General features: G+C 40.8%; 1 protein-coding gene across 13 annotated transcripts in view; it reads left to right on the top strand.

Moving 5' to 3' along the window:
• The window catches only part of pax2a (paired box 2a), a 30309-nt gene extending 19284 nt beyond the window's left edge, over positions 1-11025 (top strand). For 5 of the 13 annotated variants that reach the window (XM_055018402.1, XM_055018399.1, XM_055018403.1 and 2 more), the window contains 4 exons: positions 4561-4776; positions 6397-6498; positions 7925-8011; positions 8158-11025. In XM_055018402.1, coding sequence (XP_054874377.1) covers positions 4561-4776; positions 6397-6498; positions 7925-8011; positions 8158-8279 — 527 coding nt within the window. In that variant the 3' untranslated portion in view covers positions 8280-11025. Of the gene's footprint in view, positions 1-4560; positions 4777-6396; positions 6499-7924; positions 8012-8138 lie in introns of all 13 variants that reach the window. The other 8 variants (XM_055018407.1, XM_055018406.1, XM_035951911.2 and 5 more) reach the window with 3 other exon arrangements.
• Positions 11026-13753: the final 2728 nt, after the last annotated feature.

Here is a 13753-nt window from a genome sequence, read left to right as displayed (position 1 = left end):
GGCCTCAGGAGAAGAAAGGTGTGTCTCTGTCTTTTATGCTGGGCTCCTCCTATGAAAGTGGTCTCGCTCTGGGGAGCACACTCATAGCAGGTGGCCTCCAAGCCACCTGGGGGCCTGGGGCCTCCTAAAGCGATACATGTGAGGGCCACAGATTGCATAAAGAGGAGGCGAGCAAACAAAACTTTCTTTAAAGTGGAATATGACAGCATGTTTGGGCGTAGCCATTTTTTTAAAAAAAAGTGCTTGAGTATTTTGAACACCAAATGAAACTCAGAAGTAATATCCAGTAAACTTTTATTACTCAGTTTCTACTAGTATGCAAAGTAATGCATGAGGCATTTGATTGTGTGTAGGTTATTAGCGCATAATATTATCTTTTCTGCCATTAGCAAACCCTGTAAATAGGAATGTGTGCCAAGGCTGAAAAAATGCTAAATTACCTTCCTCACTTAGGCTGGGATCCAATTATCAATAAATTATGTTCTCATACTGGATGGAGCTATGAGATTATATTCATTCTTTAAGTGTTTTCTGCTCCCAATTAAAATTCATGCAGTTATTGATCTTGTTGATTTTTATGTCCTGGAATTTGCATAATCTATTAAAGATGAATGATTAATGAAGTGCTCAGTTTTCACATTCCAGGGGCGCTAGTGAAAGCAATGTCGACAATCTTTTGTGTCCTCTGTTTACCCTAATGTGTGAACGAGATGGTTACCTAGAAGGGAGGGTGGCAGGCAAATCAGGGAGAGATTTACTGTACTGAAATGCACCACTGAGATTTAAGCACCTATGTCCTTAGAAAAAAATCCTCACATGTTAATATCTCTAAATTTAAATATGTAAATGACATTGCAATGGAATGATGCTATTCTAGTGCAACAAAAATGATAAAATTTGAAGGAAAATATTTTCCATAAGAGAAATAAAATGAACCTAGCTGTTGCAAATACTGGCATATATATATAAAAAATATATTGAATGGCTTCATATATTTACTTATTACCTCATTTAAAATAGCAATGGCTGTGACCAGTTGGGTAAAATTTAAATGGACTGCTTGTTTCTACTAGTTGTAGAGAAGATGTTGTGCCTGTCTGGTTTTGTTTCTAGTAGATGAACACTGCATTGTTCAGTGGATACAACATGCCATGATTCACCGCTGGTCTCTGGCTCTGATCCAGCATTTTTGTGTGTCTACGTAGTTTTTCTACTGATACCTAAACAAAGCAAGCAACATAAAGTATCCTCTAGATCCTGCACATACAGCTATTTCAATTCCAGCAACTTTACATGTGGAACACAGATATTATTGTATATTATATTTTAATATGCTTTACAGTACTTTAAAAGGGTTACACCCAATGAGAGTTCTGTGGTCTCTATGCAGGCTGGGCAAGATATTCACTCTCAACAGAGCCTGTGGGACAGCTAGGTGTAAATGGGCACCCCTCTGATCTACTACCACTCTAGCAGATGTGACGAATCGGTGGTTTTACGTTTTTATCTGTTTAACTGTTTCTCACTCTCTCTACGAGCAAAAAGTGACGAAACTTGACAGACAAAAGAGGTGAACGCTTTATTTGAGGTTAATTTTAGCTGAAATGCAGACCACACTGAGGCTCTTTTTATGTGTTGGCAGTACCAGCTTTTCTCTGCTGGGTGGCAAACAACAAGCAGCCACCGAACCTGCGGTGCCTGGTGTGTGGCCTGCTGACAAACGGCTTGTCTCAGCTCAGTTAACACCTGCAGCCCCAAGCTTGGAAATTAATGTTTATATCACACCCTCCTCCAGCAATAGTACACTAACCTTTGAGCACACATTTGATAATGTATGGCGTTAAAGCTGTGGATGGGGAATTCAGGCTATTTGGCGCTGCAAATATTCCTTACTCATTCATAATTAGATGGAGACTTTGACCGTTGGTTGAAGGAGTTATAAATACTGCTACAATGTAAGAAAGTAAAATACTGTACTTGAAGTAAACATGTCCCTGTCAGGGTAAATTTAACATTTAATTCTCTACAGACTCCTCTCCAGATGACAGTTCCCTGACTACAGAAGAGGGAAGTTTTGCTTTGAACATACTGGTGGAATGGAAAAAGTTCTCCGTATAGATTGAATGTCAGCCTTTCAAAGCGAGAGTTCTACCTTAAATGGCTTGCGCGCTGAAGTTCCTCGGTGTACATTTAAAACTGAAATGCTCACTTGAGGGAAGCCTGTTGTAGCTATATCTGGAAACATCACTCCCAGGATTGTTGTAGATTCTTAACAGTCCATTTCTATGGTTGATGGGGTCTGTAGATGTGGTATCAGTGGAGGAGCAGAGACAGATGTTGGAGAACTCTATACCATCTCCCCTCTCTCGGAGATGTGTTTGCTGAGGAGAAAAGTCCCCGAGGACCCTAAGTTTATCTTCCATCTCCATCATCAGGGCCTGTGATTTGACAGACTCCCTTTACCCGGGCGCTGCCTCGTCTCCAGGACAATAAGCAACACCATGTCTGATTAGTTTCAGAGTTCAGTGGTCTTGAACGCAGCATTTGTATCGGTTGTTGTTGCGTCGTAACCCCTGTCTGTTTGACAACGGTTGCTCGGGCGCTGAGAAAACACAAGCCTACAGTAGTATGCAGGAAGTCTCAGATACAGTGTAAACAGACTTGACCTGTTCCTCGTGTTTGATGCCCTCATTCTCGTCGGAAAGCTCAGATTAATGTGTTAAAGGTTAGCTTGGCAGTACCCTGACAACAAGGCGTTACTAAATTTGATAATATACCTACATGAGCAAGGTGCACTTAAACAATCCATTTGAGGCCATAGCTGCACAGTCCACTTCCTGAAACTATGATACAGAGTGATTGGATTATGTTTCCCTGAAGCCAAAACTAGAGGAGAATGCCATATTTATCATGTTTACATTTTTTTATTCTGATATTTTAAGGTTGGCTGCAGTGTTGTTTTCGGCTTGCTGTGCATGAATGTGAGTAAAAATTGCAGAGCCTCTATTTTAAGTGTACGTGGAATATACTGTAATGCTGTTTCTCACTAAAGCTAACTGCTCCATTGTCTTTTATAAGTGAGTTCCTGTTTTGTGGATATGTGCATGTGTGCAAATCAACTGCAGCGTAACTGGACTTTGGAAAGCTGTTCTCACTTTAAAGATTTTAACAGTCTACGTGTTAGCTATAATTAACTGAAGAGCAGAACTAAGCACAAGGGATTTGCCGTCGTTCCTACATGCAGACCCCATTTCCAATAAATCTATGACATACTTAGACAGTGCATGTGACAAAGTTTTGGTCCGTCCAATTAAATGCAAAGCCCACTCATTAGAATATTTCTGTTCTAGACAGAGATTCATAGCAAGCATCCTTTTTAATGATCGGCTCATACGTTAAAAACGTTACATCGTGTTGTTCTATAGCAATGACATTTGTCAGAGATTAGGTGGGATGAAGGTTTTCGCTGTAATTGCTGTACCTCTGTGTAAATCCACATTTACAGCTGTCACAAAGAGGGAGAATGAGATTTGGAGAACCTGCTACGATTTTTTTCCCTCTATGGGAAAGCAGTGAGTTACATTGCCTGATTCTCTGGTATTAGGTTCTTAGGGCTGACAGTGTTGCGTCCCCCTTCCATAGAACAGCCCTTATCTTAATGAGGAATCGCAACACACAGTCCTGTTGTAAAACAACAATGATGGGGGAAGCAGCTAATGAGGCTATCATGGTGTCGGGGAAAGAGCCATCTCTCCCTACAGGCCCCAGCAAACAGAGCAGCCTCATGCAGTAGGCATGAAGAGGCCAGAGACAGAGTTCACATTGATTGCATAGGTTCGCGAGGCAGAGCCGATGAAATGAAAGATGCCAAGACTCATCAGCCAAATTAGATCAAAGTGTAGAGTTTTGAACTGTCTGCAAGCCGATTGTTTGGTTATTTGTGGGAGTGATTTTGTTGTGAGAAAGCAGCCGTGAGATTATGTTGTTTGTTTTCCCAAAACCTTGGGGAAATTTTTTACGCATTTGAGCTTGATTGATCAGGCGCGATGTGTTGTTGCAACATTTCACTGGTGTATGTTTCCACTTAGTCGAATGAATTACTGCTGGGTGCATATGAGATTATTAATATAAGCTATGTAAATGAAAAAATCAAGTGCTAAAGACTGTTTATCAATTCAGTATTCATATAAAATGTCTAGTCTCTAGTTCTTAGAAGCTAGGAAGTTAATGTATAATAGCAAGTACGCGTCTAGTAAAGTCTTTAGATTCTCTTTAATTCATACGGCTGATAAGGACTTGAAATCTAGACTGTTTTCTTCTTGACTCTGTGGCAGTATTTGGCTATGTGCATGACAAATCTAAAAGCTTCTGCCATGAGAGATATGATTTTTTTCTGTCATTTCTTTGCCTTTTTTTTTTGTTATTTGGACATTCATAAAACTCTACATTCATCTTATCATACATGTGTGATTGACTTAAACATGTGTACAGTATGTGTGGAGTTGTATGTCCATGGCATTATATCAAGTTTTTTCTTTTCTTTTTTTCCCTACCTGCCAGAATCTCACCCGTCATATCCACCTTCCATGTGTGTAAAGCGGGAGCCCCATGAGGCATCCTTTGCCCCCTTCACCCCCTCCTCTGTTGGGGATTCTGCTCTAGCTGACATCTTGCCCCACCAGTCCAGCCTCTCTGTAGATGCCTCTACTCCCAGCTACCTTGCTCATGCCCACGGTCCCTGCTACAGCCAGTATGCCAGCCAGCCCTTTATAGCAGGTACAATTTCACCCATAAGGCCCCGTAGCCGGATAAAAATCCAATCAGTCTCGCTCTGTTCAGTTGATTTGCCTTTGTGTTCATTTTTAGCAATTTCGCAATTCTCAATTATACACCAGATTAAAATGGCCGCCTCTCACGTTGTTTTGTGGCCTAACTGTTGTGTATACAAGAGCAAAACTGACTGTTTGGCCCTCATTAAGAGCAACTGCTCTTGCCCCCGTTCCACCCTGCTTTTCTCCACATTTGACCCCTTGCTCGTCTCTCGGGTTAACAATAGCACTCCCAGTCTTTCCAGCCTCGTGACAGGCCCAAAGTCTGGGGGGCCAGAGGAGGCCAAAAGAGAACAAGGGCGGGAGGGAGAAGGGGGGGGGGTTTCAAAAGCAGAGATGTAGGGCTGATGCTGGGCCTGCTTTGGACCAATATCTCCTAGTTCTGTGTGCCCCTTCATCCGGCCAGGCCCGATGCTGTCACTGTTAATTACAGGGGTGAATGTGGAGCAGAGAGCAGAGAGAGCTCTCATTGGCCTGATGCTGCTGTCACTTTTAGCTGGCGAGAACATTAGTGCATTACAGTTACGTTGTTGTAGCCTCTGATTAAAGGATTTTTTTGAACACAAATAAGTCTTCTCCAAATTTCATGCAATTTGTTTTATGATAGAGACGAGTGACATCTTTAGGTTTGTAGTGCATCTGCCCCCTGCTACCCCGAGCGTACTGGGAAATAGATGGACAGCTTACAGCTTATGATGGTGCAATATTTTACATATTTAAGGTTATTTTTTTAGCTGACCTATTTTTCTTTAGAAAACCGCAAATTGATCTTGCATAAGAAATTAAATGGTCTGATGGACTGCAACAGACAGGGGGGGCTTGTTTTTATATGCATCATTACACTTTGGTGATTTTTTTGTGTATGTTTTTCATTAAATACCATAATTACAGTAATGCAAGTTTTAAAAGTTGTAAAAAAATGTGTATGGAAAATACAATAATACAATGATACTGTTGCTATGGGAGAAGGTGTAGAAAAAAGGTTGCTGGTACCTCGGTAAATGACATACCATCTCTCTTAAATATTAGAGATTAAGTATACATACAGCAAATTCACAAAAGCAAATGTTTTTAAAAAACTTGCCATGTGCATGACATTTTTTAATCAACAGTATAAGAAAGCTTTAATTAATGGATCTGGCATGTCACAGAATGTTGATAATGATCCTACCGGTAAAATGTTCACTGATAATCTATATTCTTTGCTTTCCTACAATATCTGTTCATGCAGTACAATTTCAGCTCACACCAAACAAAGCATGATATAAGCACACTTTTTAAAAATCCTTTTTATTCTTACGTTTAGGCACTAGGTTGAGGTTAAAGATCGATGAAATTAAGGTCAACAGCGATTTTAAGCTCAAAACACAACATGTGAGGTGCATTGATTTGAAGCTGGGGTCTCTTTCTCTAAATTCTTTTGTTGCCTAATCCTAATCACACATGTGGCTCGGGATGCAAACCCTGGACTGGTTTAACTTGAACTCTCTCAAGTAGAAATGAAGGTTACAAATTAAGCTCCCTTGTGCACCCTTGTAATACAGAGCATCTTTCTGTGTACCTGCAGGTCGAGACATGGCCAGCACCACCTTACCTGGCTACCCGCCTCATGTCCCCCCCACAGGACAAGGCAGCTACCCCACCTCCACCCTCGCTGGAATGGTTCCTGGTAGGTGATGCTACTCCCCTTTTTATGATGCCATTAATTTCACTGTTAGAGGTTTTGTTTCTGCAGACAGTCCCCTTCAGGGGATCTCGTAGAACTTGAGGTCACTTAAGAGTACACATGTATACTAACAAAAAAAGTATATTTAAAAAAAAATGGAAACACACAGTCAGTGTTGAGACAGGGGGAGGAACCTTATAGCTTTGTTCTTGACTCAAAGGATTGAAGCGAGCTTGTTATAGCTTTGTTAGACTGCGGTTAGCGTGTGGTTAGCGTCTGTGGATGAGGACATTAGATGAACTCGATAGGCGATCACCACAATCAGTGGCCGTGAGATAGGACAGTTCCTCTCAGTTACACTCCAGCTCCCAGCGCTCATTACCCTCGCCGTGTCCACACAGCGCACTCTCACCAGCCCCGTCGATAAACACTGCTTTTGCTCCTCTCCTCGCATCCCCGGACACCCAGGGCTGCAGAGCGTATCTCTTTCCCCTCTACTTAACCTGCAGTTCAGGTTCACAGCAAACAGTTAAGGGTCAAAACACAGAGGCGTGGAGGGCCTGTAAATATTTAAATCACTATCTCTCTCAGGGATGAGCTCAAGTTACACAACCAGCAGTGAGGATGCTATAGATGCCAGCATGTGTAGATCTCTCCTCCAAACAACTGAAAACACAATTCCCCTTTATTGCTGGGAGACATGTACCTTTCACACTGACCAACAATCAAAGCTGGTGCGCAGCATTTACAGGTGAGGGCAGTGTCCGTGAAGGCAACATATCAGAATATAAACAGGGTTTAAAGTTAATTTTTAAAACTAAATTAGGAAAATTTCATATGCTTCTTAGATTGTATCCTGGACAGTATAGATAAACCAAAAAAACAAACAAAAAAATCCAGCAGTTGTGGGTTTTTTTCACCTGGTGGCGAATGACTAAGATTTAGTGACCGGCTCCAAACACTGTTAAAGCAAAAGCCATTCTTCAGCAGCTTCATATAAAACCCAGCCTTTATAGTCTCGTAAAAGAAGGAAACCTGTGGACCCCCAGCATCGCTCTCTGATATCCCCTCACCCTCCCGTCCTTTCCACTGCACAGGGAGAAGGACAATAACGGTCTCCGAGAACCTATTAGGGAGTTTTGAAGCAGAGCATAATTGCTTAAAAGCAGGACAACAAAAGCACTGAAGTCCTAACTTAGGAAAAGAACAGAGAAAATCCTAAAGACTAACAGAGAATTAATAAAACGATCAATTCACTTGAAGTGACTGTGGAGTTAAAGCAGCCAGGACAAAAATTCCTTGTTGTGTGAGAGGATTCGAATGTCGCTGCAATGCAACTTGGTGAAAATACAGTTTTGAAGCTTAGTATTTTAGAAAATACCAGTTAATTCTGTTCACTCACGGTTGTTTGTACCTGTTTGTTGTCTAGGAGGGGACTTTTCCGGAAACCCTTACTCTCATCCACAATACACAACTTACAACGAAGCTTGGCGGTTCAGCAATCCAGCATTACTAAGTAAGTGGCTTAGTGGAGTAATCTCCAGGCTCCGAATATTCTCTGTTGTTGGAGTTTTACACACATTTGTCTTCTATGATATTTGATCTCGTGGTTTCCAACGGCTCGCTCTTCTGTTAACTTTCAGGTTCCCCTTATTATTATAGTGCCGCATCCCGTGGCTCCGCACCTCCCACTGCTGCCACTGCCTACGACCGCCACTAGTTACCCTGGAGACCAGCTCAAACTGCAGGGCCAGAGCTTCGGCCTCCATATTGTCCCTGTCTGAGAAACACTGAGGTCGAAGGGAAGCGAGGTGGAATCCTAAACGAAAGCCCGTCATCTTGTGGAGGAAGAATGGGCGAGGTCGACGCCGGTGCACCCAGCTTCAGCGTTACACTCTTTGGATCAAAAAAAAAAGGGGCCCATGGGCGTTGGGAGCTCACCTATCATGCCCTCACTCTCTCACAGGCCTGAACATTTCCAGAATGACTTTAAGAGATTATATAAATATATATATTATAAAATATAAATTGAAGAAAAACAGTGTGAAGAATACCATGTGGAAAAAAATGTTGTGGGTTTTTAATTTTTGTTTCTTTGTTGCTGTTGTTGTTGTTGTTATTTTATTCATGGATCCTCACATTCCTTTATGTAACGAACTGCAGTATTTTTCTGCTCTGAAGAGAGAAGTCCAGGGGAGTTGACGGTGGTCCCATGGCTGGATAATGTAGCGACTTGAACCAGTGTTGTGGGGCCCCTCTGACACTTAATGAGATCCTGGCTCCACACTGTAGAACAGGCTTTACTCCGGTGCTTTGACTATGTCTTTTGCTCCCATTTGACCTAAATTATCAGATGAACACAGCATGCCCTGCAACATCCACCGACCCTATAGACCGATGGCAACATCATACTCCCTGTGGCAAACAATCAGATGTAAAAAAGTAAATCATCTTGCAAAGTATTAAAAATGTGGCGACCGTGACCTGAAAATGGTCCTGCCATAATTTTAAATACTTTAAATTATTTTTTATGTCACAATTTTTTAAAGTTTTATCAAAGGCTTTTCTGAATCGCTGTCACATTTCCCTCATTTTCCAGTCATGTCCATGTCCGTGCATGGTATCCTCATTTGCTCTTTTTTTTGCACTATAACCTCTGTTTATTTGACTCTTTTTTTTTTGTTATTCAATTTGGCACATTCGCTTATAATTAAGTTTATTTAACCAGTTTCAAAGCATAAATTGAAAATATTTATGTTGTATTGGTGTAAAAAAAAACCACACACAAAGAAAACAAACATCTGTTTCTGTGTGAACATCTTTTTCCAGAGTAAAAGTGATGCTTCCAAGTTTCTGAAGACATTTGCAAGTCATAGCTCTTTGGCTACACCAACAGATCCTTCCAGTTCAGCTATACTTCATTCAGCTACTTAGTCATACCACTAGATGCCTACACAGTTTAGAAAGCTGTATGCAGTTGTGCAAGCCAACTGCAAACTAGCTTCAACAATTGCCTTACAAACCTGTTTTTTCAACCTAAATTCATGCCTGTTCCATGAAATTAATTGCCTTTAAAAACATGTATTCACCACCCTCCATTAAGTTCCACTCTCCATAGGGGCTGAAAGGAAATACTGTTTCATTTTGCGTTTTGGAAAATATGTTGTGAATGTACTCTTAACTACATTTGCCAAAGACTTAGTTTGATATTTAATATTTTATTTACAGTATATGTATGCATAATTAAAGCAGTATTATCTTTTAAATAAGTCAACACTGAACATGTATGTCATGGCTTTTCAACAGGTGAACAACATGATGCATATGACTGTAATGGAAAAGGTGAAATTCAGTGACTCAATACTCCAACAATTGCAACTCAGTGCTGCTTTATAGAATGATTTGTGAATAATGTGAAGACAATTCTTCTCTGTAAATATAATGTCTCTCACACACACACACACACACACACACACACACACACACACACACACACACACACACACACAAATACACACACCATCGCAGTATCATACTAATGTACTGGCTCCCTTTGTAGATATACAGACTGAAAAAAAAACACATGCATTACATTTGTGTCTTAATGTAATGTTGTGCTCTAAGGAAAGGCACAACTGCTGTATAACCTATGGCTACGTCAATAGCAGGTTTCAGATGCTAACATCACATAGGTTGTCTTTGTCATTTTATTTTATTTTCATGATATCGTCATGATGATATTTTATGTCACTATGCAATGAGTTTAATGGCTTTCTGTATCATCTTTTGTTGTCGGGCTCAGAATAAGTAATCCCCATGGAGAACAGCATAAAAAGTACAAAAGACCTCCAGTGTGAAATGATTATTCTCTGGTTTCACTTTTGCTCCCCCCTAAATGAAGATGTGATCAAACTGAAGTCCTTGGCAATCGAAGATATTGTCCTGATTGCTGTTTATAGATGTTGTGGTCATTATGTTAATCCAAATTACAGTGATCTGTGCCTCCATGTATAGAAACACATCCATACTTATTCCCAGTCACCCATCTCTCCTCCCTCCACTCTCCACTGCTACCAGTACAACTATTTAGCATAAGGCATTCAAGATTTCTTTACTACTACACAAGCTAACGCATCATCTGTTACCGGGGTTAACTGTCATTGCTGAGGGCACCAGATAACAGAGAAACAGACTGCGGTCCTGCTCTTCAGGAGAAGCTATCCTCTACAAATTGCACTTGGGATTTGCCTATTTCTGTCTACTTGCAGCTCGACATATCTGAAAATGAAACACTGGCGCAGAGTGCGAGCCACCGTCATTTGGGCAACGTCTTTGCTTTAGGAAGTGGAGCACCTCTGCAGGAATGAGTCTTCTGCTGTTGTAAAGATGATACAGGAGATGTGTCATGGACATAAAAAGGATTTCTGATGAAAATCTATGTGGAAAGCCTTGTGGCCTCAATCATTGTTCTGTTTCGGTTTCTGTTCCAATTCTTTTTGTGCACATGAGAAATAAATTCTTTTATATGTCTGTCGTTGACTTGGCGTCCCCTCATTATTAACCCCATAAGAAAATGATTCAGGGTTCAAGGTTCCCGGGAAGGTGTATCGACGTTTGATTTTATGAACAGTCGGTACTACACAAGGCACTCATACGGGTTACAGCTCTCCAATATGAAATCTATGAAAGCCACACAATACACAGTTATGTCTGGATGACATATAAATGATGATTACAGTTTAAATTTGCCCCAGTCTTCAGTAAAAAAAAGACAATTTTGTGTATTAACTGACTGAAAGAAGGGGGTTAAACAATGCAGCTGGACAGTAGAGAAAGCAGGAGAGCTTTTCCCCAGCTTCTGACTCCAGTATATTTAATGATGCATTGGTTTGATCCTGCTATACCACACTGCTGCTGTCTCACTTCCACTCTCCACTCTGAAACGCACAAGCTCAGCCAGTTGTAATTCAATTTCTCTGCTTCCTCTGCCTATTGTTTATTTCATGGATCCCCTGTGAAGCATCAAAAGCTGCTGTTTCTGTCAGCCCCTAACTGTCCTATGTGTTTGTCATTCAGGCCTTGTTAAAAGATAAAAAAAAAAAAAAAAAAAAACACACATACATAGACTCTAACACTCCCTCTTCTCCCAGCTGAGAATTCCCAGTGGTAAAATTATTCCGTTTAGATGGGAACTTTTTTGTCACTACCCTGTCTAAATTGGCATATCTGGCTCTCTCGTAGAAACCAATAAACTGTGAACCCGAATGCATCTGTCAGTCAAGCTCATCTTTACTTTAGCGGGCCAGATGACAACAACAGGAGAAGAGACACACACCAGCAGAATGGAGCCCACTGATTGGCTCTCATCAGTTAGGCATTACGAAAAGCACCTGTCATCTTCGGGGCTTCTCAAACCGGCACAGAGAGGCCCTGCCACAGGGGCCAATGGGCCTCGCGCAAGATTTACTCAAACACTTCACCCTCATTGTCAACTTGGCTTGGTGATGCCCTACAGCTAGGCCTCTCTGGCATGATTCGTGTCTGTCACTGATAATATATACAGCAAAATAAGCCAGTTTTAAAGAGCTACTAGGTGGCCACAGTATGAAGCAATCCCTTGCAAATTTAAAGTTTTAGGCACCAATATGCTGCATTAAATTATATATATATTTTTAGATTCCAATTCTAACTCAGTTTCTAACTCGGACTTCGTACGTATCTTAAAATAACATGGGTGACTGACAGCACTGGAGGACACAGATTTACTCAAGTACTGTAAAAATTTGCAGAGACTTGAGTATTTCCATTTTTGCTACTTTATACTTGGATAACACTTTATTTCTTGGAAAAACTTGCAATATTTACACTGACATTTAACTGATAGTTGGAGATAGCATTTATTTTTCACTAGGATTATCTAAAACTACAAACTGACAAGCTTACAACATACAAAATACATCCATAAAAGAAAAAACAGTGTGCAACTCAAGCCCTTGTCACAGGTTTCACATGTTTTGAAATGGTAAACATTCTCATTAAAGTGACATTATCCCTCTAAACTTCCGTGACAGTTTCATTTTAACTCTTAAAAGTCACTAAGGTCAAACACACTGAATATTTCACATTAATATTTTATTTAGAAATCCCCAAAAAATCCACGTTTGTGTCAGAATGTTTACTTTTCTTCTCGCACACATGCTCTTTTCACAGATTTATCTTGTGACCCTTTAGACAAGGAAACATTGGACTAAGCTGGCTAACACTTAACAATCAATGCATTGATTCATTAATATTAACAACTAATACATCGTACAGTAATAAATGCTTCATAGCTGAGTAAAGATTCATTCACCGGTGGTGAGCAAGGTGTTCACACTGAACACAGATGCTAAAAAACTACAGTTTACACACCTTGAATTTAACATTTAGCTCCTACTTTTTGTGTAATTATCTATAATTCAGAACTCAATGAATCCTATGGTGTCATACAAATGCAGTATTTTTCAAAGGCAAGGAGTGGTGGTGGTCTGGCAGTGACGTCCTGTCATCTGCCTGCATGGAAGCCTGTCATCAGCCTCATCATGTGGCTGTCATAGTTGATGCTAGTGAGGGGAGAGGCCAACCCTGCTGCGTCAATCAACGAGCCCTCATTAGAAGCAGTTTTAATTAGTGGCTGCACGGGTGCAGTATTGTTCACAATGCTGCCTTCGTTAACTCTGTTAACCCCAAATGGATTTGTGTTGGGGAATAGAAGCACTACAGTGGTCTAGTGTTGTATCATGAAGCTCACATGTGTTGCGAGTTACAAAGATTTATTTCTTGAAGTGTTCCTGAAGAAGTACCTGCGTGTTTACTGGTACCAAGAATAAAAGGTGTTGAAAATTTAAATAAAGGTTGGCGAAAATGTCCTTGTAAAAATAAATCATCATCGCACATGAAGATTATTTCAGAGCGGCACAGGAGCCACGAGAGTTCAAGCCTGGTGTCTGATGATCCAGATCTTGACAGAACAATGATTATGAGGTTATTTTCACTGTCGGCGGGTGAGACCATCCAGGCGACAAGAACATGACTTTGTGATGTTTGTAATGAGTGAGCATTGATTGACTCAACACAGCCTAAAGAGGTCTCCTCCATGTTCAAGCTCAAGCGATGCTCCGGCTCTTTGTGAATCCTGTTCTGTAGCATAGTTTGCAATTAGAGTAATGAGCAGTCGAAGAGCTGTCTGGAGAAATGCAATTGCTGCGTTTCTCAACCT

This window comes from Amphiprion ocellaris, chromosome 16 (genome assembly GCF_022539595.1).
Source record: "Amphiprion ocellaris isolate individual 3 ecotype Okinawa chromosome 16, ASM2253959v1, whole genome shotgun sequence".
Classification (NCBI taxonomy): Eukaryota; Metazoa; Chordata; class Actinopteri; family Pomacentridae; genus Amphiprion; species Amphiprion ocellaris.
The sequence above is the reverse complement of the archived record's forward strand: the minus strand, read 5'-3'. Positions and strand labels throughout refer to the sequence as shown.